Source organism: Aplosporella prunicola (genome assembly GCF_010093885.1).
Source record: "Aplosporella prunicola CBS 121167 unplaced genomic scaffold K452scaffold_19, whole genome shotgun sequence".
NCBI lineage: Eukaryota > Fungi > Ascomycota > Dothideomycetes > Botryosphaeriales > Aplosporellaceae > Aplosporella > Aplosporella prunicola.
In genome coordinates, this window is record NW_022983547.1 from 451,214 (window position 1) to 478,313 (window position 27,100).

Genomic DNA, 27,100 nt, shown 5'->3' on the forward strand with positions numbered 1-27,100 from the left:
CCAGCCATCGACATAACCATCAAGGCTTCCTTCGTGTACCGCCAGAAACCCCTCCACTAAGGAAAGGAAAAGGTAATAGCAGAATGAGTCTGGGGGATCTATCTCATGGTCGAAGAGAATATCTCAACTGACGGAGTGTAGCGTGGGCAGCATACTCGATGTACAACCGATACCGGCGCTGACCTTCCATAAGCCGCTTCCGCCTTCTTTCTGTCATCTCAACAGCATAATGCATCCGAAAAACGTTGTCGATCGATGTATTCTTTTCTTCCTCGAATGGTCCCCACCCGTCGTCGCTGTCTTCTGGTGCCTTCATGTACGAGGTATCTGGCCATCGAGTTTCTCTCTCTGTGTGTCGCCTCGTTGAACGCTGCCTCTCTGCATCTTCTGCCCTCATGCTTACAGCTGCTGTTGTCGCTGCTGCTACTCCCGCTGCTGCTGCTGCCGTGGTCTCTTCTTCCCAATACTCTTTCATCTCCTGCCGATCTTTTTTCTTCCTACCATCCCACTTCTTAGCTGGGTTGGCAGGGATCAGCCACGGAAAATCATCTCCATGACGCTCGCTATTAGCTCCGTAAAGTCTCTTGTCATCCTCGCTGACCTCATAGAACCATATGACAGAGAGGGTGTTGAGTGCATCAACTGTTCATGTCAGAAAAGGAGCGCCATCAATTCATACCTCGACTTACTTTCAGTCCATCCCGGCCGCTGGCCTTCAACGTATGACACGTGAATCTTAATGAATCGATCCTTGTAGGCTTTCGAAACTGCCTGCACCATGGTGGAAATGGGGTTGGGGTCACGAACAGTATCTAGGAACGAATGATATGAGCATTCAAATCTCAGGAAGGACTGCGCTGAGGACATTAAATTTCGACGAAAGAACTGAGTTCTCAAAGAAAGAAGAGCAAGCTGAAATCTCGCTTTGTCTAGGAACGTTTTCGGCCTATCCTGAAGCAATCACCATTTCTTTGTCTATTATACATGCAGTAAACCAACGCATAACGAAAACAAAAGAAAAAAGGACATGCAGCATCGTCGTGTTTATGTTCTTGCCTGCTCTTTCACGCTGCGGTGTGTGAAGATTTAGTTTGACCAGCGTGATTTCACCGAATTTCCATCGTTGTGGGTGCTGCCTTCGCGTGGTCGTTTTGTTGAAGAACGTCCTTTGCTGTACCCGCTTACGGGTACATGATTAACTGGCGTCCCTTGTGGCAGTTCACGAGGGTTCTCAATGTTCTTTTTTCCTAGCTCTTTCTTGTGCAGCATTTCCACATCCTTCACTGTCTCCAATTTTATGTGACTGTCAGTGAGGTGGATGCCTTGGTTGGATCCCGGTTCCTCGATGGCGGCTAGGATTTGTCGTCGCAGTGTGAACAGCGATGGTCGTTCGTTAGGATCGAAGTGAAGGCATGGAAGCAATATATTGCGCATTTGACGATGGCGACCTGCAGTGTACTTCTCATCTGTGAGGATGCTGCTGATATCCCACCCAAATTGGTCAGCTAGCTTCGCTTTCTCAGGTGTTTTGCCTGTTCTGCTGCCTTTTGCGTAGAAATATGGGCCGCCATATTTTTGCCCGACCAACAAATCAAAAATCGTTGCGCCGATAGCGTACACATTGGTCCTGTCACTAAGACGAGGCGCATCGGCAAGCGAAGGGCGCATTTTTCTTTGCTCCTGTTGTGTTGTTGAGTTAGCTCTTTTCATCAAAAAGGTATATAAATACGCCGGAAGACCATACAGGAGCCATATACACATCTGTACCATATCCGGTGTGAAACAGAGAATTGTTCGGGTCGTCTTCGTAATTCTCGAACGTTATACCAAAGTCACCTAGCTGAGGTGTTGGGTACGCCTACAAGTTGTTAGCGAAATGTTTGGTTCTGGATTTGGATGCCTTACCGATTTCCGGTCGAGGTTGTTGATGCCGAGAAAGACATTTTGAGGTTTCAAGTCACGATGGACGAGGCTAACCCAGTCTTTTACCGGCTCCTCTAGCGATCCTTGATGCATGATCAAGCACGCTTCAACCAGTGCCAGGAATACGTAGTAACAGAAATCAAGCGATGTGCGCTTTTTTTTATGCTTGATGATGTAATTAGAAAGGTCGCCATATGGTACGAAATCGAGGTACAGGCGGTATCGAAACTGCAAGGCGCTGACACGATAGCCACGTATTTTCAAGATATAAGGGTTGACTGGCGTAACCATTTTGAGCTGCTCCATGACAGATATTTCGATTGGCAGTCTGTTCCGCCATCGTGCTGGATCGCGCCATATTGCCGCATTCTCGAGTTGGTCGTCATCTTTGATGGCTACTTTCTGTTTTGGAAAGCTCTTAGCAACAGCCTGGCTTTAAGCATATCGAGTCCAAGAATGAACACCGGGGACTTACATCAATTACTCTCGAAGTTTCTCTATGAATCTTCACCCAAAGTGCAACTTTTCCAAAACCACCCGCTCCTAGAGCCTGTGCAGGGAGCCAGTACCCATTATTCTCATCTAGAATACCTGTGCCTTCTGCGCCATGTCTCCCAGTCAAAAGGCTTTCCCATTGGCGGCGTTCTACCTCGTACGCATTTTGTGTATGATACTCCAATACCGGTCTCTGCGGCTCGTCACCAAGGTTCTGGTCTGGATCCGCAAGCATTTTCATGAAGCGAAAATCAGGCTTGCGGAAATCTTGCAGCCTACTGCTTTCTTCGTGAGGTTGAGGGAGCTGGGTGGAGTGACCATCGTGCGCAATTGTTTCCGTATTCTGGTTTTCTCGTACATTTGATCCTCTTACTTCGTGAGGTCGAGGGGGCTGAGTGGGGTGACCGTCGTGCGGACCTGTTCCCATATTCTGTTTTCCTTGTGTATTCGATACTCTTTCTGACTCCGGAACTGGAGCTTGACACGTGTTTCCTCGATCAACAACCCGTTCAGCCGCAGGTTTCTGTTTTCCCATCTTCTCCCTTTTCCATTTTGCGGCTTCGTTTGCTTTGCAGAACGCGGGTATATTGACGTCTTCGGCAGGGATCTCGCTGTCCCAGCGGAAAATTTCCGAAGCGCCTTTCCCATGTTCCTTCCCATACTTCTCCTTACTGCCAGAGTCCACTGTAGTCCACCAAATGAGCTTCAGGCAGTTGACAATTTGGTCTGAATTAAATTTCCCGGTCAGCTTCAGGTAACACGCTTTGATCAGATCAAGAGACAATTACCTTGGTCCCAACTTGGCCTAGCATTTTGAATGTGATCAAAGTGTGCTTCTCGGAAATACCTCATGTTTTCCCCTGGAAGGGGTACCTTTTTGGCACCCGGGGCTGCCATTTTTTTCTGAGTGGACACTGGTTGAAGTCACAGTGATGACTATCGGTAATTGTGAATCTGTAGTGACAAGAACTTGTTAGGATCTCACGAATCACAGATGAAGGATCTAAATTCTCTAGAGGCTGGAAGGAGCTTATAAGGATTATTCGTTCTTCTGCTGTCTTTGTTGTATCGACGCTTTAGGCACAATGAAGCAACACGAGAGAATAGCCAGCGCTTGCTTTCAGGGAAGATGTCTTTGCTTAGCCTTGCATATGCTTGTGATTTGGGTATTGCAAAGGGCCCCGGATAATTGGCCCACCCCTTCTAGCCCCACATAACAGCATACCTGCAAAAATGTAGAACATACTCTCACCTCTTAACTGTGTGTTAAGTTATAAAGCAATGTTGATTGACCAGGCCTCGGAGGGATGATCTGCTCCAGAAAAGATATAATGAAGAACAAAATAACTTTCGGAAGCTGGGAACACCCGAATGGTACATACAACCGGGGTAGTTGGCCAGAAGGCTCCATTAAGTGATTCCGAAAAGCCAGGGGTTTGTCCGCCTGACTCTTGTGACGATTTCTTTATGCCAGCAATTGTACAACCGTACTGACCGTCCACGCCGCCGCTAATCCGGTCAGCGCTTTCAAGATGATGTCTGTCGAGCTGATAGCGTCATTGTATCCTTCCACGAATGGGACTTTTGCTTTGTTGTGCCAAAAGTTGCTGACATGTGCGCGCGTGAAGAGCGTGTTGGCAACATTGCCGGCGTTCAAGAGGAACAGAACTCGAGACGACCAGGTGCCCCGACTGTTGGCATACAGGAGAAGTGAGCTCGAGATTAAAGAGGTGATTATCTACTATGAGTCAGCCATAGCGTTTCTAGGACATTTCACGCGCTTCGGCGGAGCTTGTAGCGAGCCCACCGGGTTTGGATGGTGCTAGGTAAACAAAGACTCTGGAGCACTGACCGTAAGAACTGCACTTCCCTGGGTGGTTCTTGTCTTGTGCAGCTGCTCCTCGGCCGTGCTCGACCACTCGGCTGCCTTTTCCGTCTTTTTCTCGTACTTCTGTAGGTTGGTGACGGAGATGTATGAGAAGTAGAGCGCGTACGCGCTGCCAGCCGCTTGGGCAACATGCAGCGGCGCCAAGAGTATACCAAAGACCATGTTGTAGGCTATGCAAAAAGTCTTGATGGTTAGATGGGTCTTTGAAGGAGGATGATGGATGGATGGAAATGCCGGAGGTTTGATCAGCACCTCGCGATGACGTCGGAATTGGCTGGAGTGGACAGGGAAGCCCTGGCACGTGTAGGGCTGAGGATTTGCACAGGGTCGTTGGCCGTTGCAACGACTTCACGCCAGCGCTTGCACAGTACATTTTGTCAACATTGGTCTCTATCCAGGTCCATGGGCTACCTATAGCATAGCTGTCGTCTGAATGCATCCGACGGTCGACTCAATCATCGCAAGCAACCAAGGTTTGGTTTGTCACCGCGAAAGGCCCGCCCGATCATCCCACCGCACCTGTTTCGTGATTTGTGCTACCTACAACACCACTTCTAGAACCGGACTATCAGACCATCTCTCACCATGTAGCAAATCTGTCGCTCGATGAAATAGCGAGCATATCCCACTCAAATGCAACCCATCACAACTCCTCACCCGCTCAGCTTGTCAAGTGTCAAGTGACCTTACTAATCCGCCATCATCCATCGCCATCGCCAATGCTGCGAGCTTGTAGTTGGACGCACTCCAAGGCCAAAACACAGAGTATCTCGCGATGGCGCAACCTCACGGGGTCGGTTCAAGGTCCTCAATCAAAAACATTCTCGTCATTGGCGTATGTTCTGCTCGCTATGCTCCACCATCCCTAAGCATGCCACTGACCCGGCTCTAGAACCAAATCATCTCCGCAACCGTCCTTCAAGCCCTCTCCCAAAAACCGGCCTTCGCCCTTACGGTCCTAACATACCCTTCGCAAGCGCCGCTCCTCTCACGCGCCCACAATCATGATACCCCGCGTTTTCAGAACATCGCCCACCGAACTAGCGATTTCACTGCACCTTCCTTAAGGAGCGCCTTCGCCGGCCAGGACCTCATCATCAGCACTGTCAATGGCGGCGACTACAGCCTACAAACTCGTATCATCAATGCCGTTGTCGCAGCGGGCGTAACGAGGTTTATCGCAAGCGAGTTCGGTCACGATAGCCTGAACGAAAAGGTCCAGGAGCAGTTACCCCCGAGCGAAGAGCGGGCGCGTGTGATAAGATACCTGAGAGGAATGCAGAACGAAGGCGTGGTAGAGGAGGCCGCTGAGCCGGAAGAGGATATGTACATCAAGAGGGAGGCAGCACCGGGCTTTGAGAACCCATTCGAATGGGCTGGTGTTGCTGTAGGATGTATCTTGGATGCTAAAATTATCAGTGGAGAGCTGGGGGTTGATATGAAGTGGCGAAGCGCCACGGTCCATGGGAAAGGGACAGAGCAATTTGCTGCGACGAGCCTAGAAAGAGTTGGTCAGGTGGTTGCAAAGGTCGTGGAGCATTGGGAGCAGGTAAAGAATCGGTATCTTTACGCTGCGGGCTGCATCACGACGGCAAACCAGGTCATTGAGGTCTTGCGGAAGGACACTGACCAGGATTGGGAAGTGGGTTATAACGACACGGCTGAATGCGTTGACGAGGCTACGAAACGGATGGAAAAGGGATTTCCTGATGCTGGAATGTTCCTAATGGAACGGAGCATTCTGTACGATGAGGCCTTGGGAGCAGTGGAACCCTTTAAGATGGATAGTGCCAATACCTTACTTGGCTTGGAGGAAGAGAAACCGGAAGCCATTATCGGCGCTGCGATACATGGTTTTGCGCATCAAGGAGCAGCGGAATGCGGATGCAGCTAAGTAACACAATCGGTGCTAGGTTGGATGTGGTTGGTTGTTATTCGAGGTAATGATCTACTCGGCAACTTCTCTTTAACATTTCCTCAATTCATTCCATTTGACCGTATCTCTATTAGCACAATTTGAAACAGAACGTTTTTTCCTAGCTCTTCTGCTATACACTCCTCACTGGCGAACAATTATTTCAAGATTCTTCCCAATTTCCGTTGTTTGTTCCTCCACTCATCCTCCAACATCGAGAACGATATCATATCGTGCCATTCACCATTGTACCAAATAGCTTCCCGTTTCCGACCTTCCAGCACGAAACCAAGTCGTTCGTACAAACGCGTCGCACCCTCGTTGTATGACAAACTTTCAATCGCAATGCGATGCAAGCCCGCGATCTGAAACCCCCAGTTGAGGACCCATTCGATTGCCTCGCTGCCATAGCCCTGACGCTGGTGTGGGGCAACGATGTCCACACTGATGTAGCTGTTGCGATGATGTTCCCTCCCAGGGCGCGGACTCGTCAAATAGATGATACCGATCGGGACGGGTGCCGCCGGTGGGACTGATGGAGGAGGCGCGAGGCAGACGATGACGCCCAACAGTAAGTTCTCCAAATGCGCCCGGAAGCTTTCGCTGGCTTTTCTGCTTTCTGGCCGGAGCAGAGACGTGGTCGAGCCGACGTAGGCCTGGGCATCGGATTGGACTGAGTGCACGAAGGCGTCGTCTTCTGGCGTGTCCTCTAAGGCATGATAGATCAGCCGAGCGGAGCGGAATGGGTCCTCCATGATGGTCTTTCGAGGGCTTAAACTAGTGTAAAGAAAGGGAAGTGCTGCCTCTTCGACTGCGCCGCGTTAAGATCAGGACTTCAGCCCCCACTTCAGCGTGAAACCGGCTCCGACGGCTTTTGAGACTAAAAAGGAAGGTCCTAACTGTTGAAACTATGAAACAGAATTATTGATTGGATGTTCTTCTAATTATGTGCCGAGCAGGCACCTAGATATATCCGTAGATGTCTGCAGGTGAACAAAGACGTGAGTGTTTACTAGCTATTTGAATGTATCGCATGCTCCAGCAACAACGTCAGTCACTATCAAGTGGGATTCACTGCCTAACAGGATAACTAACTGCACTAACACGAAGTAGAAAAAGAAACCTAGTGAAGATATTTATATTATATATGGGCTCTAAGACCTTTTTGCTTATATTCATGAATCAGGCTTACTTCTTAAGAAGTATTCTATAGGGGCTGTTTACATCCTTCTCTATCTCACTAGATGGTGAATTCTGCTTGACGGTGACAGGCTTCATACGAAGGTGGGAAAGATAAGGGTAATTTATACGTTTACACGTGGAGTAAACAAAATAGCTTAAATGCGGTTACGTATCACTTACATACCATTAAATGATAGACTTTTTGCCTCACATGGCGGATATAGGCTTCGAATCACCAGAAACGTCAAGTTATTCATTCAAATGATTGATTGCCACCGTACATACTAGTAGAGCTTGGCATGTCCCATGCGCACATGACCTGTATATAACAATAGAAGAAATTTCTATTAGGTCTACGACCTCTTTGCATCCCATCTCTTATGTTTTGCCAAACAGACGTATTGTGAAGCATTTCTTAGACACATGTGTAACCCAGTCCCTTCTAATTCGAGTCCGTTGCAGTACTTCCTATTGGGGCCCAAACGAGAAACCTTCACACGCATGTCCTCGGCCAGATAAAGTGGTGCCGCGTGGAAGTGACTAAAATCCAAATCTATAATGTAATCTTCCTCAAGGAGGTGTGATTCAAACCAAGCTCTGATGTAGACATTGATCAGGTTCGAAAGTTCCCCTAACATGTTGAATGTTGGAATTAAGTGACCATCCTCAAAAAATCCAAAAGAAAGCCTCACAGAGGTGAGCGTTGACTTGTTCTGGTATAGGAAATCATGAAGTTCATCACCGGCGACGTGGAAAAACTCAAGTGATAGTGATTTAGTGCGACAAAGCTCGTCTCGGTGAGAAGACTGTGGAGCACAGATCCTGATGGGTGATGAATATACAACTCCTCTAGACAGGGGACTGCAGAAAGGAGTCGGATTTTCCATGGCGCCGATTTCTGGGCATTAAGTGACAGGTAGCGTAGGCTTCCAAATGTTTCTTCGAACTGGCCAGGCTGAAATTGAGGAACGCCAAATAGGTTTTCATCCCTTGGGATTCCAGTAAAGTGGAAATAACGAATAGATATTTTGCTATTCATCAGCGCTGTAATGGTTGTAGCGGCAGCGATTTGGTCGCTATCTGAACGTCCAAGTAGAAAAGGTGAAAATAGTGATTCTATATCAGAGTCTACGAGAGGCTCCACAAACCAGTTGACCATTCTGTTGAAAGGTTCGTAACTGACTAACTTATTCCAGCTCCGGTACAGCGCCGTATGCGTTTCTGTTCTACGCATATGCAGATCAATTGCATCCAATCTGGAGAAATTGTTGAAGGCAGTGGTGAGCCTAGCAGTTTCAAGGTCACCAGACCTCAATGAATTCTGCTTTTCGAGGCAAATCAAGAAGGTGTCTTTGAATTTCTTAATAGCCTTATTTGCTCCATCGTCGGGGTCGAGCTTTGCAATATCTTCTGTCCATTCATGCTCCTCGAAAGCATCTTCGACAGTGATTTGAGAAAGGTATGCATAGCCGATGACCAATTTTTGCATGTGTCGCGATAGTTCCAGATGCTCCGATATTTTTGACACCGTTTGAATGCTATTCGTTCCAAGGCATATGGTTCTGGCAGTGAAGAAAGTCCGGCCGAAAAAGGGCAAACTCTTCGCGTTGATTTCTTTGCAGGTAAGACGGAAAGTATATAAGTCCTCATTGTCCAGGAAGATGACGATGTTTTCAATCATTTCGGGAGGCAGGCCAACAAGATTTGGCGGCATCTTTGCAGCCACATATGTGGTAGTGACCTCGTGCACTAACGAGGTGCAGTGTTGTGAAGACATAGTGCTTGTCTAGAGAGTCGTGCGGGTATTCTGACGTGGTATGGCTGGAGAGTAGGGCAAACTGATACCCTTGGCAGGTCGCTGAGTTCACGGGATTGATCCAAATAGTGTGTGCGTGTAGAGAAAGGAAACCTCAATACTGACGAAGTTTGTAGTGGCGAGGTCGTAGTCGCTTGCCTTTAGCGAGTGGTATCGAAAGGCAGGTGTTGTCCGCGCCGGGTCAAATGAAGCGCACGAGGTAGTTATAGAAGAAGGTCGGACAGGGTGGGAGTAGCAGGTTTATATAAGAGATTCAACCAGGACCAAGATTCTGACAGCAAGCGGTGACCAAAAGAGTGACCGTCCACCGTCTAAACCAAGAGTCGCAGGCCGTAACGGGCGAGCGATTTTACACCGCTACCTGGTTCTGTTCGTACCTACCTTGGGTCCAACCGTGGAAATCGTCAAGGACGGTCTTCACATCCGTTACCAGCAAGTGCAAACACAAAGTCGTGTTCTCAATATACAGTCCTCTGCGATGTAATACCTTAACGTCTTTCTGTTTGGTTACTGAAGGGCCTTACGAGCTAGCCAGTATGGCCCTCTTGGCAGCAGGCGTGCTGCAGAATGGGAACCAACCCATTCCAATACTTGCGCAACAACCCGCTCCAACTTCGAGTGGTGATCCCAGAACGCCACCAATGCAAACACTCAACCCAAAAACGCCTCGCTTTGCCCAGACGCATCCTTACTTGTACATTTTTAACTAGCTGGCCAGCGCCTCAGCTCTTTTCCAAGAATTCCTTGGCTTCGTTGACCTTGGTCGCAAGGTACGGGCTTCCGCCACGATCGGGATGGTTCAGCAGCATGAGCTGCCTGTGCTTCTTGCGGATAAGCTCCTTGCTGAGGCCTCTCTCCCTGTAGCGCATAGAACAGTCAGAACCCAATCAAGATACAAGGCTCAAGGTGGTGGCGGCGGCGACTTACGGAAGCTCAAGGATCAGAGCAGCTTCGCGGCGGTTCATGCGGGCCTCGAAACCACCCTTGTAGAATGCGCGGCCAAGGGCGTTAGTGCCACCGCGGTACCTGCGCAGCGCGACAAGACCGGCGCGGCCCTGGGAGTTGTCAGTCAAACCCAAAGTGATACCATACTGCAGGACCGGGCCCAACGCACGAAGAAGGCCGCTGCCGCAACACCGAAACCAATAGCAACAGCCGACGCCATTGTTCGAAGGATGTGAGAGGGATGGACTTTGGGGGGACGCAAGGGTATTCGTGGGGATGATGTCGTAGTCAACGCGCAAGAAAATGGCGACAGAAGGCGATGGGCATCCGGAGCGGGTCCGAGCGTCCATGGCAGCGCCAAGACATCTCACCGCCCGGGAAGGCATCCGCTGATTCGGAGCCGGCAATCTCGAACTTTTTGTAAAGAGAGGCGACCTCAACACCGACAATCCCCACCCTCAAGGCGCCCCCGGAAAGCAGTCACGATGCGTATCGAGACCGTTAGTACTGCCGCTACGATCCCATTGCACGAGCATTACTAACTTTTCTTCCAGTGCTACTTCTGCTCCCAGCCCTGCTATCCCAGCAAGGGCATCACCTTCGTCAGAAACGACGCCCGCGTCTTCCGTTTCTGCCGCTCAAAATGCCACAAGAACTTCAAGATGAAGCGTAACCCGCGCAAGGTAAGCTTTATCCCCTGCTCCGGCGCCCTCAGACCCATCTCCACGCATACAACAACTTTGCATGCACCCGAGGCCCCACTCTCCCCCTCAAACCCAACCCAGTGCTAACACGACACCCCACAGCTCGCGTGGACCAAGTCCTTCCGCAAGGCGCACGGCAAGGAGATGGTCGTCGACAGCACGCTGTCCTTCGCCGCGCGGCGCAACGTCCCGGTGCGCTACAACCGCGACCTCGTGGCCACGACGCTCAAGGCCATGTCGCGTGTGTCCGAGATCCGTTCGCGTCGCGAGCGCGCCTTCTACAAGGACCGCATGCGGGGCAACCGTGCCCGCCAGCTCGAGGCCGACCGCAAGCTCGTCGCCGAGAACCAGCACCTGCTGCCTCCCGAGGAGCGCGACGTCGTGCCCGAGGCCGTTCGCGAGAAGCTCGAGAGGATGGACGTCGAGCAGGAGGACGAGGAGACCCAGGGCATGCGTGTCAAGGTCCCCAAGGCCAAGAGGAAGCAGAGACTGGTTGTCGGCAAGGGTGTCGAGGACATGGATGTCGACGAGTAAAATATTTCATGGCTGGGAGGCACCGTTGCTTTGGGTGGCAGCTCCGACGGGGCAAGATGATGGCGAGGGCATTATCAGGCGCAAGGAGTCTGCAGGGCGTTTTGGGCGTGTTAAAAGACGTCGTGAGGCGGCTCATTAGCTTTTGATATGGGTCAATTTGGCTTCATGGTTAAGATATCAAAGGAATGGCAAAATACTGTCTTGTGGGCAACATCATAGTCCGAGCATTGATCTGAAGGCTATACCAATTAACAAACCCAACGGTGAAAATGGTCCAGGCAACGACGGCTTCGTCCATCATTGTACATTGATGAATGAACAAGTTCTCAAGCAATCAAGCTTCCGCACATGTGTACTCAATTTTTCTACTGTATACACAACACCTTTGTGATAAGCAAGGACTTTTGGGAAGAGTGGGTTTGCTGGGCTTAGACTTCACGCGGCTATCTCAGGTTAGTTCACATCATCAAACTCGTCAGATTTGATGCTCCAGAAGTCATTCGCAGAACGCTCAAACATGCACATGAATTTCCGTTTAATAGAAGATTTTGGTAACCGCAGGGGATACGCATGCCATCATGCACGGGTGGAGACGCAGCCAGACGACACCTCCCGAAGACACTACCGATCGGTCCCATTCGCACGTCTATTCGTCTGCCCCTTCTTCCGATGCTGTGCCATAAGCCATTGCTTGATTAGGTAGTCGGTCCTCCCGCAATACACAACAAACGCGGGAGGAACCCTCTGGTGTGTCTGTATCCAGGCTACGAAGTGAACCTCGCCAGTCATTTCTATCGTTGACCACACCAATTTAAGGCTCGGTGTTCATGGCATCCGTGAAGCTGTTCGCAGCCGTCGTAGCGAAATACCGGACATCGACGTCATCATCCTGCTGCAGCTTCTCCAAGTTGGGCAGGATCTGGTTCTGGATCAAGTCGTTACCGCGCTGCGCACCCTGCGTGGGCGTTTCACCGGCCTTCTCAAGCTCGACGATGGTGCCGGTCTCGGGCAGACGCTTCAGGACGCTGATCAGAACTTCGTATGACTTGGCGACGTTGAAACGAATGTTGGGAATGCGGTCCTCGACGAGCTTCTCCATCATAGGCAGGATAGACGCTTCGATGACGTTAAGGCTCAGGGCAGGAGCAAGGGTCTAGTCAACAGTCAGTAGTGAACAAGCCAAAAGATAAAAATGTCTTACGGAAATGGCGAAGCAGGTAGTCATGCGGTAGAGGTAGTTGGGGTGAGCACCCATAGCCATGACCTTGGGCACGATGGCGTCGTTGGCCCAATCAACACCGAAGACCTCAGTGAGCTTCTTCAGGTTTTGCGTCGAAGCCTCACGAATAGAGAAGACGGTGTCGCCGAGCCAGCTCATGCACAGGCTGCTAAGCTTCTCATCGAAAAACTTGACGCCCAGTTGGCTGGCAAGGAGAGGAACGTATTCAATAATGGCAAGACGCACACGCCATTGCTTGTCCTCAGCAAGCTGGACAATAGCGGGAAGGAGGGACTGGGACAGAAGCTCAATGCCGATGACTACGCCGGGGGTTAGCGTGAGCGCGGGGCAACGCATGGATCAGTAAGTGCATACCGTCGTTAACCTGCTCCAGCTTAGAAATGATGTTCAGACGGACATCAGGGAATTCATCCTTGAGCATCTGAAGGAACATAGGGAGGAGGTGGGTGATAGTCCTATAAAGGTCAGCTAAAGCTCTAATCCAATCATGACTCAGTACGTACTCGTCCTTGCCAAGGATCGGCGCCAGACCACTGATCTGGCTGCCAAGAGCAGCGCGAACGTGCTGGGAAGAGTCCGAGACCAGTTCTTCAATGTTAGGCATTATCTCCTGAATAAGAGTCTCCTTAGGCAGAAGCTTGCAGAATCCTAAACCGAGTCAGTAACAAAACGAGCTTCTGCGATTACTTCAAGCATACCGGGAATCTGTCCCGCAATGGCACTGCGGACCTCCGCTTCGGTATCCTTGACAAGCTTGACAAAGGCGGGAACGAGATCCCTGCTGATCAACTCTTCCTCGACGGCCTTGGCAATCTACACAAGGAATTAGCTCCAGGGTTTTTAAATTCCCATCAGGAAAGGCTTGCCTTCTCGAAGCGGTCAGCGACCATGTAGCGCACTCTCCAGCTCTTGTCCTCGAACAGATGCCTCAACGCCGCGAGAAGAACACCGTGACTGGTTTGCTCCTCCTTGGGAACAACCTCCGCGATAGCAATGAGAATGTCCACAGTGAGCAGCCTGACGCTGTCTTGGTCATCGTTTGTCAGGCGCTGGAACAACGGAATCATATCCTCAATGACGGTCTGAGGAGGCATGCCGCTCTTAACGAACTTTGCCAGGTTGTTTGCCGCCTGTCTCCGGACCATGGGCGTGTCATCGTGAACGAGTTTGCCGAAGTGCTGTCTCAGGGACTCCTGGGCCTGAGCAGAGGCCCTAGAGTACGGGCTGACGTAGAGGCCGGTGGCAGAGATTTTGGAGGTAAACCAGTCGGCGGTGGAGAGGCGGATTGTCAGCGGAACAAAGTATTCTTCAACCTGCTGAGGGCTGAGCTCCTCGCAGACCTTGTTCAGGGATTCCACAGCCTGGGCCAGGTCAGCGCATACGACAACATCAATTGCCTATCGCTCGCCACGCGACGCACCTTCTCCCGGACCAGAGGCTCCTCGATGCCCGCCAGGTTCTCCAGAGGAGAGATCAGCACGTGGCCGAACTCCGGGCCGCCGACATATTCCACGAAGTTGCCAAGCTCTTCGCTCAGAGCAGTGAGGACCTCATCCTCATCCTCAACGCTTTCTGAAAGGCAGGTGATGGTTGTTTAGCATGTGATGTTTTCCTGTGCAACAATTGATCGCGCGACGACATACCGTCCAGGAAGGGGATGAGTTCGTCCCTCGTGCGCTCTGCTCCAAGGGCCAGAGCAATGGTGGAGAGACGGCGGATCGCGTTCAGCCGTAGGAGGACGTCATCGTGCTACGATTTGTTGTCAGTGGTGCCCGACAAACGGTCGTGCGGCAGCGCCCCTCGTACCTTCAACTCGTCAATCAGCACGGCGATGGGGTAGAGCTCGTCGTTCTGGTTGGGGCCCTCCATTGTAGATTAGAGCGCAGGGCGAGTTGTCGGATAGAAAGGAGCGTGTATCTCGGTCGGAGCCGTGACGTCTGAGGTTGTGTGATGGGGTATGAGCGAGGTCGGGGGTTGTTGGGCGGAGGCTGGCGTGGTCGCGCTTTGACCGAGCAGCAAAGCGGAGAGAGGAGGATGAGAAGGTGTCGAACAGCGGGCGCGCGGGTTGGGGTGGGTGGGTGGTGGTGCTTTGATGCTGCGTGCGGGAGGGTGTTTAAGGCGTACAGCCTGGTTCTGTCGAAAGCCGAAGTTCCAGAGGTCTGAGGGGCAGCGATGAACTCTGAGTCGTACCTCAGCAGCACGCCAGCTCGAAATTTCTCCACAACACCACCACCACCTCGCCCGCTCTCGCTCTTGCCCTGCGCCGTGCCTGCGCCTAACTACTGAGCCTGCCTCTCCATTGCATCGCTCCGCCAGCTGCCCAACCTAGTCTATCCGTCGCTGCTCAGCTGCCGCTGCCGCAAAACCCCACCACCAAACCGGCAGACACCACCGCCCCCGCGCGCGCAACCCACTCAACATGCCTACCATTTCCGTGGACAAGGCCGAGCTGTTCAAAGCTTTGGGCAGAGAGTTAGTCCCGCCTAGCACCCAACGCGACGGCAATGCGCGCAGCAAGAGCACGGAATGACTCGGCGATTCGACCATGGCCACCAGACTTGGTGCGAGAAGGCGCAGCGGAAATACATGAGCAATCAGCTCTGATATGCGCTGGGGCCCATCAGCCCTTGTGTTGGGTATAGCATACGCCCCCACCGCGTGGATGCACAATTGCTACACGTCGAGTGGCCATGGTTGAATCCCAGACAGTCCAGTGCGGCGCACTGCTTTGCGCAACGTGGACCATGCAATTCTTGACATGGACGAAGGCTGAGATGCTGCAGGTACACCACCGAGGAGTTCGATGAGCTATGCTTCGAGTTCGGTATGTGGCATTTAGGACACTCCCAAATAATAGGCACGAATGCTGACGGGCAGCAGGCATTGAGCTCGATGAGGATGTAAGAAGCTCCAGGCAAAGCCCACTGCCCGGAGGCTAATCTTTCCAGACCACCAACTCGAAGCGCCCCATCGTTGATGGCGTCGAGGAGCCTCCCCAGCTGAAGATTGAGATACCCGCCAACAGATATGACATGCTTTGCTTCGAGGGCATTGCCCTCAACCTGAACATCTTCCTCGGCAGGGCTACCTTGCCCAACTTCAGACTATCGGCTCCTGCGGGCGGCGAGCTCCAGGTTATGAACGTTGACAAGGAGGTCAGATGCCCACACGCCTGCGTCATTGCGGCATAACACTGACAGTGGGGCAGACTTCGAGGATAAGGCCGCTTGTCTCTTGCGCCATCCTGCGCAACGTCAAGTTCACCAAATCGCGCTATGAGTCTTTCATTTCCCTGCAGGACAAGCTCCATCAGAACCTTGCTAGGCAACGTACCCTGGTGTCCATCGGTACCCACGACCTGGACACGATCAAGGGCCCCTTCAGCTACGAGGCCCACGCGCCCGAGGACATCAAGTTCGCCCCTCTGAACCAGGAGAAAGAGATGACGGCCAAGGAGATGATGGAGTTCTATGACAAGGACAAGCATCTCGGCCGCTACCTGCACATCATCCGTGACTCCCCCGTCTACCCCGTCATTTACGATGCCAACCGCACCGTTCTCTCGCTCCCGCCTATTATCAACGGCAACCACTCTAAGATCTCTCTGGACACCACCAATGTCCTCATTGAGATCACCGCCCTTGACAAGACCAAGGTGGAAATCGTGAACCACATCATCTGCGCTATGTTCAGCATGTACTGCGATGAGCCCTTCACCGTCGAGCCTGTCAAGGTTGTATCAGACCACAACAATGAGACGCGCGAATCGCCCGATTTGACGCCTCGTGAGATGCAGGCCGAGGTCGAATACCTGAACCAGGTTTGCGGCCTGGACCTCTCCCCCGAGGAGATTTGCAAGCTGTTGCAGCGCATGTCTTTGGATGCGAAGCCGTCCAAGTCCGACAGCAAGTTCCTTGACGTTTCTGTCCCCGTCACTCGCGCCGATGTCCTGCACCAGTGCGACGTCATGGAAGATTTGGCCATTGGTTACGGCTTCAACAAGTTGCCCCGCGAGTACCCCAACCGCAGCTCGGCCGTCGGTGCGCCGCTCAAGATCAACAAGCTTGCTGATATTGTGCGTATGGAGTCCGCCATGGCAGGTTGGTCGGAAGTGATGCCGTTGATCCTGTGCTCGCACGATGAGAACTTCGCATGGCTGAACCGCAAAGATGACGGCACCACGGCAGTGCGTCTGCAGAACCCCAAGACCCTTGAGTACCAGATTGTGCGCACGTCGTTGCTGCCCGGTCTTCTCAAGACGATCCGCGAGAACAAGCATCACGCCGTGCCCATCAAGATCTTCGAGGTCAGCGACGTCGCTTTCAAGGACCTGAACCAGGAGCGTAAGAGCAGGAACGAGCGCCACTTCGCTGCGGCTTGGTACGGCAAGACCAGCGGTTTCGAGGTCGTCCACGGCCTGCTTGACCGCATCATGCTGATGCTGAGGGCGGCTTTCATCACGAGGGAGGATGCGCTCAAGAACGACAAGCTCGGTGGTTACTGGATCGAGGAGGTCAACGGTAAATCTTTCTATCCCAGTTGTGTTTGGTGAATGTTGATATTACTGCGAATATTGATACTGACGAACCCACCTACCAGACCCTACCTTCTTCGCCGGTCACGCCGCCTCCATCAACCTTCGCCTTGACGGCAAGACCCAAGTCGTCGGTGTCTTTGGTATCCTGCACCCGACTGTGCTTAAGAACTACGAACTTCCGTACGCTTCCCCCACTCAACCCCCTTTCATGTTCTACGTAGCGCCTGCTAACACCCACGCCAACAGGTTCCCCACGACGGCTCTGGAGCTCAACCTCGAGGCCTTCCTGTAAGCGCACGGCAGTTGCCGTCAGTGATATAGCACAGAGACGAGAGCACATGGCACGAATGCATTATGTAGAGCCCCGGCCACCACCGCGTGAACGCACGTAGCATCATCACCCAAAATAGACGAAGCAAAAGTACGACTTTTTATCTGACCCTTGCTCACCGACACTAATGCGTCCTGCTCGTCTCGTCTGCTTAATCGTTCATTACATATTGCGTTTTGGTTATTTATCATCAAGTCTCAGCAAGCAAGCGAAGCCGGCGCCGGACACGTTGCGATAGCGATGGAGAAGCCGCAGAAGCCTCTGCTCGCGCTGCGTCGATCATTCCAATATCCAGCAGAGACTGCGGACCCGTCTCCACCCCTCCTGAGGTCGACCGCGAAGAGAACGACGCGTCTGTTGTTTTTTCCTCCTTAGATCCTTTTGCACCGATGCCGAAACCCATCCTAGACGACCGACCACCCACCCAGTCAATCCTCCCATGCAAGAAGCCAAGACGTAGACCACCAGCCCAGAAAACTCCAACGCCAAGCAAATTACCTCCCTCACGTACAGCCGCCTTGACCCGCGCAGTAGGGATGTCACTTCCGCAGCAGCAGTGCTCATGCCTCCGCCCCATCCACCCAACCACCACCCATCATCAACCGATCAGCCCAAAACCTCGACCCAGCCCTCCAGGTCCTCAGTGTTCGCGCCGCCGCTCTCACCACCCTCGCCGCTCTCGCGCTCCAGCTTCGCCTTCTCGGCGCGTTCCTTGCGCCAGCGCACGAGGGCGCGTTCGCGGATCTCGCGCTCCTCGGCCTCCAGCTCGCCCATGCGCTGCCGTGTCTGCGCGACCTCGAACTGTACGTCGTAGGACGAGATCTTGAGCCACTGAGCATGGCGCTGACAGCGCTTCTTGGGGCAGAGGTCCGGGGGCGCGAGCAGGGCCCGCAGCAAGTCGGTGGGGCTGTCGGCGGTGGGCGTGGTGTCCTCGTCGGGCGAGCCGTTGCGCACCATGTCGACTTCTTCCTCTTCGGCTTCGTCCATCTTGACGTCCCCGTCGAGGTCGGCTTCGCTGGAGCCGTTGTTGTTGCTCCCGTTTAGAGTTGGCTCCAGGGAGTCTTGCTTCAGTGCTGCTTGGCCCTGTGGACTGCTGCGCCAGAGCTGGAACTCACCTTCGCTCCATGCTAGCCGTGCATCGTACCCACATATGTCCTTGGGCTTGACGCCCTCCTTTTCCGCAAACTTGGTCGCCTGGTCCCGCGTCATTTCCACAAACCGCCCTCTGTCCTTCAACAGACCTAGGCGCGCTTTCAGCGCCGCTGTCTCGGCTTGTATGTCGCTTACTCGTTGCGCGTCGGGCGCCGGGAGCGGTACTTCCGATTCGTCGACCGAGGACGTCGAATTGCGGTGCGGGAAGCGAGTTTGCGTTGGCGATGCTGTGGCAGGTGGTGATAGCATGCTGTTTCCGAGGCCTTTGTAGTGATCGACGTCGCGCGCAGCGATCGTTAGGCCCTTGAGCTCCCGAGCCGATACGACACCACCACGGGGACCGGCAGCAACGTCGTCTTCCTCGTCTTCGCCCTCGTTGTAATTGGGATCCGTCTGGTTTGTTCTCCTGCGATCCCTCCTATTCCTGCCACCGGTCTTTGTAGATTGGCTCCCACCCCGCAGGTTACCGACCATCTCCGTGAAGAACTTCACGCCACACTCCTCTGAGCAGTATTTGCTCTGATTGTCGCGGCGCGCAGGCTTACGACAGCCCTCGCGACGGCACATGCGCTTCCACGTGGTGTGACCCTCGCCCGCTTCGGTACACTTAGGACAGTAATATTTCTCGATCAGGTCGCCGTCGATCTCGTCGACGTTGACGCAAGTCCCATGGTACCAATCCTGACAGCTACCGTCGCAGGCGATCATCCACGTGTGGTTGTCTCCCTTACGGCAGATACAGTATATGCCGTCATCCGACCCAGACTCTACGTCGTCGTCGTCATCTTCCATTGTATGCGCCGCAGGAGACGAAGCGGCATGTGGCGCCGGTGAGCTGCCGAGGACAGGGGTTCCGGACTGAGATTTCTTGGTCCTCGAGGCAGGCGTTCTCGAGGCTACCGAAGGTGAGGGGGAGGGTCGGCCAGCGCTGCCGCCAGCTGCGTCACCGCCATCAGTCTTGCGTTTCTTGCCCGGAGCTTTCTTGCCCCCTCCGCGCTTCACGACGCTGTTGACAGGTTTGCGCTTCTTCGCGGCCGAGGGCGAGGTAACGGTGGCGTCCATGGGTGCGGCGGGTGCTGCTGCTGCGGTGGATGAAGAGACTTCTCGAGCGGCCGCGCGCAGACCGTGCTCGTTCTTCAGGTCGGCCACGGCCTTGAGGGTTTCCCGGTCCAAGACGCTGCCTTGCTCGGTCTGACTCGCGGCGTGTGCGGGTGTGGCTTCCCGAGATGGAGCCGATGGCTCGAGCTTGATTTGCGGAGGTGGTGATGCGAGCAATGATGTCGAGGTTGTGTCTACGATGGGAGCTTGGGGAGAGGGCGCGCGGATTTGGCTGGTCGTCGGTTCGTCGCGCACATAGTCCGGCTCACGGTTTTGCGCAATCGTGTTAGGCGACAGCTGACTAGTGCGCCGCGGCGAATCACTTGGAGACGTCCCAAGGATATGCGACGCGTCGTGCCCGTAGGGCGCTGGAGAGACGTGTTGTGCTTGCGATTGCTCGCCGCTTAGCCTTCTGTCGCCCACCACATCAAACGACTGTATGGGAGGAAGCACATTCGGGTTGGAACACATGGAGAAAAGTGACTGTCTTCGTTGTTCCTCGGGCGATTTAGAGCCATGATGGTATTGTTCCAATGAAGGCGACCACTGGTGCGGCGCGTGGTCGACAGACGGCGGTTCTACTGGCCCTCCGACTGAGCCATAGCTACTCGTCCGGCGCACTTGCGGATACGGTGCCGATGAAGCATACTGGTCATGCGGCGAAAAGGGCGAGCCGTGTCCGAATACAAAGCTGCCTCTGGGCGAGGGACCGCCGTTAGCTAGTGCAGCAAGAGCGTCGGCAGCTTCATACAATGTCGTCGCGGCATAAGCGCCCGTCGAATCCTTACGGTCCGTGTTTTCAGGCGCCGAGTTCGAATCTGGAGGCGAGATGGCTTGCGTCTGGGCAGGTTGCGCTTGTGGAGATGTAGGAACAGAAGAAGATGCCGGGTTGAGAAGATCGGAAAGCTTGAAAGACATTGTTGTTTGTCGCAGTGGCTCGCCGGAGCGCACTATTATGCTTCAAACGAGACTTGAGAATACAACGACCCGCGAACTAACGGGGTACAAGATTCATGGTGGTGCAGGGCAAGGGGCGGCGAAGCGGCTGGGGAAGTAAGAGTGCGGGATGCGCGATGGGGCGCCTGGGGAACCGCGTCGTTGCGCGAGCGGAGAACAGCGCGGATGAAGTCATTATTGTTCCGGCTTTCCAGCGTCCACTGCAGCCGTCCACATCACTACTCCTCGAGTGTCTCCCAATGCGCCCCTCCCCAGCTCCAGAGATATCTATCTTGCCCGGTAAACAGTGTATTTCTCTTCCCAAGAAGCACTCATCCGTCCTGTCAGCTCCATCCGCCACACGATAACAGCGAACATCATTTCAACTACTCTGTCCAGATCCAGCACTAACTACCGCCATCCCCGCTTCTGTTGAGGATGGTGGGCACGGAATCTTCCTAGGTCATATCCGCAGCAGGAGAAAGTAAGCGCATCGTCCGGTTATGAAAGTGACAGCTCGATATGCACGATATGATTCGGGACGCTAAGAGGCTTGACGTCCCATCCACGTTAGCGCGGTAAATCAGTGAGCATACAGCTCGAGATGACTCCATTCTATCCGCCCAACGTTGAGCGCAAAGGACACATCGAGATAGGCTCCTGCTTGCCATCTCTTCACAGCAAAAAACGACACATGTGGCCCAATACAAACGTAATGGAATGCAGTGCGCATCAATCTCCATTCTCCCTTGGGAGGACCTTCATACATACACCACCTTATGCTTATGCCCTGTCTTCCTACACTGCTGTCCGACTAGACGAGTAAAAGGTTGCCTGCCTCACTTGCTCCTCCCATTCCTGTTCCGGCTATTCTACCCTCGTCTCGACCGTTCCAATCGGCCTCTCAACCAATTCCAAGCAGCCGTCTACAACGCTCTTCCTCGCGCCCTCGCTGCTCACGTTCTTGCCTCCAAGATACAGGAGCCACAGCATCCGGCTCACTCTCTCATCCTGGACATGGCCGAGACGCTCAAGGGGGCCCTTTCCTTCTTTGCCGCCCTGGAATAGCATCTCAACGGCGCCCTGGGAGTCTCTCCTCAGCAGCAGAATGGATCCCTTTGGCGCCTTGCCGCGGGAGTTGAACAGGCCCTTGAAGTCCCTCATCGCCTCGCCGAATGCCTCGTCAGAAAAGTCGGTGCCTTCCGACTTAATCGCGGAGGCTTCTTGCACGCGCTTGGTAATGCCGCGCACTAATCCATCACGCAGATGAGGAAAGTTGGTCTCGCGCGTAGGAACAATGCGGATGGCCATGTTGGCGCGCAGCTTGTCGTCCTTGAGAAGTGATTCCCAGATGGCGTTGGATTCCTCTGGCGACATCAAGCTGGAGCGGAGCTGATCCTTTTCGCCCGTGATGAGTGTTGAAGCAGTGGGATTGACGCGCTTGATCAGTGCGGCCTGCAGGCGCGGCAGCGCAGAGCTCTCAACATAAATTCCAACAACGTAGACCTGAATGGAGAGGAAAGAAACGGTGCGAATGCCGAGGCCGAGCAAGGTGTAGTCGGTCGTCTCGGTCGCCTTGATCTCGCCCTCGTCGCCGCTGGCGCTGGGCAGCTTAATTGTCTTTGGGAAAACAGGCACGCTGCTCGTGCCCGTCTCCACAAGCTCTATATCCGCCTTTCCGTTCTTGCCTTCCGCCAGCAGCTTCTCGCCGCCGGGCGCAAGCACGACATTCCGCCCCTGGAACTCATCCGTGACCGTTTGTGGTGAATCCGTCTTCTCTGCGGTCTGCTTCTTCAGCTCGTCAAGATCGAGGTTGTACACAATCATCAGCGGCACGGCCATGCAGACCACCGCTCCAATCGCCGCGAAGTTGCGCCGCCGGGTGTAGTAGGCACGACGGGCAGCTTCAGCGCGATGCAGAGCAACGGGATCCAGCGGGTTTTCTGGCGTGGCATCGAGGGTCGAGGCATCCTCGCTGGCGCTGTAGCGTGACGCATACCGTATGCTGCTGCGGGGGGCAGTGCGGAGGAACGTGGAGGTGGGCCGGGGAACGGGGCGGCGAGCGGCGGCATTGAGGCAACGGGCGGGCTGCAGACGGCTGAGGAGCCGCGCGGATGAGCGAGTAGCCATGGTGGAGACGGATGTCGGAGTTGTTGTCGTTGCGGGTTGTGGTTGTAAGCACAAAAGCTGGTCCAATGGAAGCTTGATGATCTGCGTTGTTCGATGATGCTCACCCAGAGATTTTGCGGAGCCAAAGCGCGGTCGAATTACTCATGGCCAGTCGCGCCTGGCGTGCAGCTTCAATTTATTTATTATTTAGTGAAAGAATGGTATGCCTTTCATGTAGCTGCCCAGAAAGCCTTTATAGCTGTTTGGATCAATCTCTATCTGCACAACATTCAGCGTTCACTGTAGGTCTAAAGGTGGCCACGACTAAATCGACGGGCGCGAGCCGAGGCGCGCGCCGAAACGCGTCCACTCTTCCCCGCGGCGGACCCTTCGACCTCAACATCAACGTCACACAACATGCCCATTGTGCGAAAACGTCGCGCTGTAGGTCGCTAGAGCCCAATTTCACGTTCGCATCACTGACCTCTTCTCTCTAGCCCGCCGCGGACGACGTCTCTGAAGACGAAGCACCCACGCAGCGCCGTCGGATATCGCCAGAGTCTGATGACGATGATATCGCCGAAGACTTTGAGGATGCGACACAAGGCGGCGCCGGCCAGCTCAACCAGATGGCAAAGAAGCTGGTACGGCTAGCGCTGGCTTGCGAATACTCTCGGCAGCCGATCAGAAGGGCAGACATCAGCACAAAAGGTGCGTGAACCAGCTTGCTTATTTACGCGATTGAGGACAATACGAGGCTATTGGCGCGTTATTGACTTCCAAACCATAGTGCTCGGCACCCAAGGCAGGCAGTTCAAAAACGTCTTCACGGAGGCGCAAATGCAGCTGCGCGCCGTCTTCGGGATGGAGATGACGGAGCTGCCCATGAAGGAAAAGGTGACGCTGGCGCAGCGGCGCGCGGCGCAGAAGGCGGAAAGGACCAGCACGACAACCAACAGCTGGGTGCTCACCACGACGTTGCCAGACAAGTACCGCCAACCCACCATCATCCCGCCGGCCAAAGTGCCCACGCACAGCCAGGAAGCCGCCTACACCGGACTGTACACCTTTATGATCACGGCGATATTACTCAACGGCGGCACAATCCAAGAAGCGAAGCTGGATCGCTACCTCAAGCGCACCAACACGGACCAGACGACCCCGGCGGGACAGACGGACAAGGTTCTCGCGCGCCTGTGCAAGGAGAACTATCTCATCAGAGTCAAGGACAATTCCAGCGGCGAAGAAGTTATCGAATACGCCGTGGGGCCGCGCGGCAAGGTCGAAGTCGGTGAAGAGGGCGCCGCCGGCCTCGTCCGCAAGGTGTATGGCGAAAACGCGCCGGAGGACCTAGAGCAGCGGCTGGAGAGGAGCTTGGGGCTCGCGCAGAGCCGAGAGCGCGCGCAGGCGGCCGTGGTAGCGAACGGAGCTGCGGCGGGGAGAGGGAGAGGGCGGCCCAGGAGGCAGGAGACGCAGGAGGAGGAACAGCAGCAACAGGAGCAGCAGGGCGAGGACAGCAGCGACGAGGAATGAGTGAGTGCTTTTTTGCTCTCCGACGAGACACAAGTCCCATCTGGGCGCGGCGCAGGGCGTTTGGGAGACGGGGTGGGTAGGACGACACGGTCTCGGCGGCGCGGTATATCCATGGCACCTATCGACTATAAACGCTAACCTTAGTTACTACTACAACGGAGCACACGAATATTGATTGCACATCCATCCACATGCATACCTATAGAATCCACCACTAACCCGTACGCACGCACGCACGCAAGCACGCACGCAACGCAGACGCAAGCCCTCATTGGGAAGGCACGTCACGTCAGTCAGCGCATAAGCAGCAGCAGCTAGGAGGCTTAACTGCCGCGCAAATACTCCGTATATCCGGGCAGAACTATTGAAACGATCGTCCTCTTCATCCCCATCCCATCCCTTCCCAGCACCACACAACCAGCGAAACACTCACCCACACACAGCCTCCCCCATCTCATCTCCATCTCCATCCCTCCCTCCCGTCCCGTCACGCACGTCTGACACACGCAACCCCCCGCCCCGTCACACACAAACCAAAACAGACAGACAGCACGCAACACCTGCATAAGCGCCATCCCTCCCGCCTGCATGCACGCATATACGCACATATGCACGACGCAGGGGAAATGACGACTGATCGCGAATCCACCAAACACAAGCACGCACAGCACAGCCCTACGCCCCCTCCCCCGGCACAAACACAAACACCCTCCCCTCCAACCACCCAGCTCAGCTCAGCGCAGCAAACCTCAAACCCGCCCCGTTTCAAGCGCCGGCTGGCAGCTGGATGCCGTGACTAGGCCAAACAAAGACAAGGCGTTCGAGCGCTCGTGCGTGGTTTGCCGCCGCCGTTTCAGCCAGCCGGTGCGGGAGCGAAAGGGAAGGGAAGGGAAGGGAAGGGAGCGGAAGGGCCGGCTACCTAGTCGGCTTTGTTTGAGCGTCTGCCGGCTGGGCGTGTGGGAGTGCCGGAGTGCCAGGGAGTGGAGGGATGCCGGCTGGCTGGGGGCCTGACCTGAAGGCTGTTTGGTGGCGCCACGGGCGGGCGGCGTCTTGGGGGCGGCGGCCGTGGTCGAGACTTCGGTCGTCGGAGGGGTGGTGGTCGCGGTGACGGTCGTGGTGACTCGCGGCCGCTGTCCTGTCTTTCTCTGGAAGGTTTCACAGGCTTCCGTCGATCGTTGGTAGGTTTCATGAGAGCACAAGATCAAGTGTCACTTCGCTTCATCAATCTGAACCATCTGCAAAAAAATGTTTGTAGAAAAATGTTTCCTCTCCTAATGTACACGTCACCTTCTGGTATCAAAACAAATAGTAAAAAGGAAAAAAAGGTTAGAGGTTGTAAAAAAGGCAAAGACAGCCAAGTGATCCATTCCGCTATCCACACATCCCCATTCGCGCAACTCTTCGCTCGCGAGAGATGCCAGACGACCTGTCGCCAGGGCGCTCCGGCCACCCAGCCGCAGCGGAAGTTGTAACCGATATTGCCAAACAAAAAGATTAGAACTGCACAACACAAAACGGACCAAAGATGCCCCAGCCCTATATCACCAGAAGGAAGGAATGCCCTGCGCGCCTCGCGTTTTCATGCAAAAATAGCCATAGCCTCCAGCCCCCGCATCCGTGGATACGGTGGGCTATGAGACGTTAATTGAAAAAGATGACTTTAGATTTACAGGAAGAAGGCGGCGAAGGCACCGAAGCCAGCGACGGCACCGGCGGCGTTCACAGCGTTGGCAGCGCCAGTGAAGGCAGGCGAAGGAGTGGCAGCAGGAGTGCCAGCGGGGGTGCCAACGGGAGTGGTGGGGACGATGGGCGCGCTGCGCTAGTGTTAGCTGCAAGAGTTCTCTTCTCTCTCTTGCGGGGAGGGAGAGGAGCATAAAACTTACCCAGGGGTGCCAGCAACGGGGGCGGAGGCGTAGGGGCCACCGGTGGGGTAGGGGACATTGCCAGTGCCGGCGGCAGGGGGAGCACCTGGAGTAATGTAAATCGTGCTGGTGCTATAAATAGGAGAGCATTCAGAAGAGGACGCACCAGCAGCGGGCACGCTAGTGAAGCCCTGGACGCCAGAGTTGGGGCCCTGGGGCTGGGGAGCGACGGGGGTACCCTCAGCGGGGACACCGGCGGTGGCAGTGACGGGGCAGACCGTGGTGGAGATGGCAACGGTCTGGGTCTCAACACCGTTGACGCCGGAGGTGACGTGGGTGGAGTAGACGGTCGAGGTGCTGTAGACGGGGGTACCGACGACGGCGGGAGCGCTGGGGGCAGGGCCGGAGGGAGCCGGGCCGTTGCCGGGGGTGCCAGCAGCAGGAGCCGAGGGGGCGGGGGCGGAGGTCTCGCCCTGGACGCCAGAGGTAGGCTGGGCGGGAGTGCCCTCAGCGGGGACCGAGGTCACGGCGGCGGGGGAGCTCTCAGCGGGAGTGGTGACGGCGACGGGAGGGGCCGTGGCGGACTGGGAGCGGGCCGGGCAGTTGGTGACCTCGGGGCCGCAAGAGGTGATGGTAACCTCCTCGGTCTGGTAGACGGTCTGGTCGGGGTTGGGGACGGCCAGGGCGGCGCCGAAGAGAGCAGCGACAGCGAAGTAACGCATGTTGACAGAGGGTATATGTGGGTTGGGTTTGGAAAGGGTTGGAGGTTCGTTTGGTGAAGAGAGTGTGGATTCCTCGAAAGAATGGACGACCGAAGTCAAGTTGTAGTAGTGTCGGATAGACTGTAAAGCTTGAGCGTGGTGAGAGAAGGAAGGAGGGAGATGGTAGAAGTGAGCGAGG

At 54.5% G+C, this 27,100-nt stretch overlaps 13 protein-coding genes across 13 annotated transcripts; 4 read left to right on the forward strand and 9 right to left on the reverse strand.

Annotated features, from left to right (window-relative positions):
• Window positions 1-3,901: 3,901 nt before the first annotated feature.
• On the reverse strand, window positions 3,902-4,426 carry K452DRAFT_195237 (uncharacterized protein; the record flags this gene model as incomplete). Its single annotated transcript, XM_033535938.1, has 2 exons — window positions 3,902-4,156; window positions 4,271-4,426. Coding segments are annotated over 2 exons (411 nt in total), but the record flags the coding sequence as incomplete, so codon positions are not given.
• A 655-nt stretch (window positions 4,427-5,081) lies between these two features.
• Window positions 5,082-6,200, forward strand: K452DRAFT_328076 (uncharacterized protein; the record flags this gene model as incomplete). Its single annotated transcript, XM_033544965.1, has 2 exons — window positions 5,082-5,141; window positions 5,199-6,200. 2 exons carry the CDS (start codon window positions 5,082-5,084, stop codon window positions 6,198-6,200), a joined length of 1,062 nt encoding a protein of 353 aa, XP_033395361.1.
• A 200-nt stretch (window positions 6,201-6,400) lies between these two features.
• K452DRAFT_205304 (uncharacterized protein) lies at window positions 6,401-6,967 on the reverse strand (the record flags this gene model as incomplete). The annotated part of the gene is made up of 1 exon (XM_033536096.1): window positions 6,401-6,967. A coding segment is annotated over one exon (567 nt), but the record flags the coding sequence as incomplete, so codon positions are not given.
• A 708-nt stretch (window positions 6,968-7,675) lies between these two features.
• Window positions 7,676-8,106, reverse strand: K452DRAFT_63671 (uncharacterized protein). Its single transcript, XM_033546944.1, has one exon. The coding sequence runs from the start codon at window positions 8,039-8,041 to the stop codon at window positions 7,757-7,759; it is 285 nt and encodes a 94-aa protein (XP_033395363.1). The 5' UTR covers window positions 8,042-8,106; the 3' UTR covers window positions 7,676-7,756.
• Window positions 8,107-8,441: 335 nt separating this feature from the next.
• On the reverse strand, window positions 8,442-9,180 carry K452DRAFT_300191 (uncharacterized protein; the record flags this gene model as incomplete). The annotated part of the gene is made up of 2 exons (XM_033542304.1): window positions 8,442-8,483; window positions 8,536-9,180. 2 exons carry the CDS (start codon window positions 9,178-9,180, stop codon window positions 8,442-8,444), a joined length of 687 nt encoding a protein of 228 aa, XP_033395364.1.
• Window positions 9,181-9,668: 488 nt separating this feature from the next.
• Window positions 9,669-10,452, reverse strand: K452DRAFT_275108 (uncharacterized protein). The gene is made up of 3 exons (XM_033539220.1): window positions 10,334-10,452; window positions 10,147-10,274; window positions 9,669-10,077 (listed from the first exon to the last, which is right to left on the reverse strand). Exons 1-3 carry the CDS (start codon window positions 10,382-10,384, stop codon window positions 9,942-9,944), a joined length of 315 nt encoding a protein of 104 aa, XP_033395365.1. The 5' UTR covers window positions 10,385-10,452; the 3' UTR covers window positions 9,669-9,941.
• A 145-nt stretch (window positions 10,453-10,597) lies between these two features.
• K452DRAFT_320287 (uncharacterized protein) lies at window positions 10,598-11,690 on the forward strand. The gene is made up of 3 exons (XM_033544306.1): window positions 10,598-10,664; window positions 10,719-10,847; window positions 10,971-11,690. The coding sequence occupies exons 1-3, from the start codon at window positions 10,650-10,652 to the stop codon at window positions 11,400-11,402; spliced, it is 576 nt and encodes a 191-aa protein (XP_033395366.1). The 5' UTR covers window positions 10,598-10,649; the 3' UTR covers window positions 11,403-11,690.
• Window positions 11,691-11,921: 231 nt separating this feature from the next.
• K452DRAFT_320288 (uncharacterized protein) lies at window positions 11,922-14,770 on the reverse strand. Its single transcript, XM_033544307.1, has 9 exons — window positions 14,449-14,770; window positions 14,286-14,391; window positions 14,063-14,214; window positions 13,509-14,003; window positions 13,341-13,455; window positions 13,146-13,290; window positions 12,997-13,097; window positions 12,604-12,941; window positions 11,922-12,555 (listed from the first exon to the last, which is right to left on the reverse strand). Exons 1-9 carry the CDS (start codon window positions 14,509-14,511, stop codon window positions 12,214-12,216), a joined length of 1,857 nt encoding a protein of 618 aa, XP_033395367.1. The 5' UTR covers window positions 14,512-14,770; the 3' UTR covers window positions 11,922-12,213.
• Window positions 14,771-15,061: 291 nt separating this feature from the next.
• Window positions 15,062-17,471, forward strand: K452DRAFT_328081 (uncharacterized protein; the record flags this gene model as incomplete). Its single annotated transcript, XM_033544966.1, has 7 exons — window positions 15,062-15,114; window positions 15,426-15,466; window positions 15,523-15,542; window positions 15,591-15,797; window positions 15,851-17,162; window positions 17,242-17,359; window positions 17,426-17,471. The coding sequence occupies 7 exons, from the start codon at window positions 15,062-15,064 to the stop codon at window positions 17,469-17,471; spliced, it is 1,797 nt and encodes a 598-aa protein (XP_033395368.1).
• Window positions 17,472-17,644: 173 nt separating this feature from the next.
• K452DRAFT_289651 (uncharacterized protein) lies at window positions 17,645-20,768 on the reverse strand. Its single transcript, XM_033540865.1, has 2 exons — window positions 20,512-20,768; window positions 17,645-20,457 (listed from the first exon to the last, which is right to left on the reverse strand). The coding sequence occupies exons 1-2, from the start codon at window positions 20,676-20,678 to the stop codon at window positions 18,117-18,119; spliced, it is 2,508 nt and encodes an 835-aa protein (XP_033395369.1). The 5' UTR covers window positions 20,679-20,768; the 3' UTR covers window positions 17,645-18,116.
• A 652-nt stretch (window positions 20,769-21,420) lies between these two features.
• K452DRAFT_360402 (uncharacterized protein) lies at window positions 21,421-22,948 on the reverse strand. The gene has a single exon (XM_033546338.1). It carries the CDS (start codon window positions 22,824-22,826, stop codon window positions 21,564-21,566), a length of 1,263 nt encoding a protein of 420 aa, XP_033395370.1. The 5' UTR covers window positions 22,827-22,948; the 3' UTR covers window positions 21,421-21,563.
• Window positions 22,949-23,216: 268 nt separating this feature from the next.
• On the forward strand, window positions 23,217-24,528 carry K452DRAFT_254209 (uncharacterized protein). The gene is made up of 3 exons (XM_033538319.1): window positions 23,217-23,249; window positions 23,303-23,516; window positions 23,596-24,528. The coding sequence occupies exons 1-3, from the start codon at window positions 23,223-23,225 to the stop codon at window positions 24,336-24,338; spliced, it is 984 nt and encodes a 327-aa protein (XP_033395371.1). The 5' UTR covers window positions 23,217-23,222; the 3' UTR covers window positions 24,339-24,528.
• Window positions 24,529-26,004: 1,476 nt separating this feature from the next.
• K452DRAFT_300199 (uncharacterized protein) lies at window positions 26,005-26,922 on the reverse strand (the record flags this gene model as incomplete). The annotated part of the gene is made up of 3 exons (XM_033542305.1): window positions 26,005-26,152; window positions 26,222-26,306; window positions 26,367-26,922. 3 exons carry the CDS (start codon window positions 26,920-26,922, stop codon window positions 26,005-26,007), a joined length of 789 nt encoding a protein of 262 aa, XP_033395372.1.
• Window positions 26,923-27,100: the final 178 nt, after the last annotated feature.

Bases quoted from the DNA above. Each gene is read 5' to 3' on its own strand.
- K452DRAFT_320287 (XM_033544306.1), top strand. The intron at 10,848-10,970 runs GTAAGCTTTATC...GACACCCCACAG, and splicing joins TGAAGCGTAACCCGCGCAAG to CTCGCGTGGACCAAGTCCTT.
- K452DRAFT_289651 (XM_033540865.1), bottom strand. From the start codon at position 20,678: ATGTCTTTCAAGCTTTCCGATCTTCTCAACCCGGCATCTTCTTCTGTT. The intron at 20,458-20,511 runs GTATGAAGCTGC...TCCCTCGCCCAG, and splicing joins GCTTATGCCGCGACGACATT to AGGCAGCTTTGTATTCGGAC.
- K452DRAFT_254209 (XM_033538319.1), top strand. From the start codon at position 23,223: ATGCCCATTGTGCGAAAACGTCGCGCT. The intron at 23,250-23,302 runs GTAGGTCGCTAG...TCTTCTCTCTAG, and splicing joins TTGTGCGAAAACGTCGCGCT to CCCGCCGCGGACGACGTCTC. The intron at 23,517-23,595 runs GTGCGTGAACCA...TCCAAACCATAG, and splicing joins GGCAGACATCAGCACAAAAG to TGCTCGGCACCCAAGGCAGG.
- K452DRAFT_320288 (XM_033544307.1), bottom strand. From the start codon at position 14,511: ATGGAGGGCCCCAACCAGAACGACGAGCTCTACCCCATCGCCGTGCTG. The intron at 14,392-14,448 runs GTACGAGGGGCG...AACAAATCGTAG, and splicing joins TGCTGATTGACGAGTTGAAG to CACGATGACGTCCTCCTACG. The intron at 14,215-14,285 runs GTATGTCGTCGC...CCTGCCTTTCAG, and splicing joins ACTCATCCCCTTCCTGGACG to AAAGCGTTGAGGATGAGGAT.
- K452DRAFT_360402 (XM_033546338.1), bottom strand. From the start codon at position 22,826: ATGGCTACTCGCTCATCCGCGCGGCTCCTCAGCCGTCTGCAGCCCGCC.
- K452DRAFT_275108 (XM_033539220.1), bottom strand. From the start codon at position 10,384: ATGGCGTCGGCTGTTGCTATTGGTTTCGGTGTTGCGGCAGCGGCCTTC. The intron at 10,275-10,333 runs GTGCGTTGGGCC...GACAACTCCCAG, and splicing joins TTGCGGCAGCGGCCTTCTTC to GGCCGCGCCGGTCTTGTCGC. The intron at 10,078-10,146 runs GTAAGTCGCCGC...TATGCGCTACAG, and splicing joins GCTCTGATCCTTGAGCTTCC to GGAGAGAGGCCTCAGCAAGG.
- K452DRAFT_63671 (XM_033546944.1), bottom strand. From the start codon at position 8,041: ATGTTAGGGGAACTTTCGAACCTGATCAATGTCTACATCAGAGCTTGG.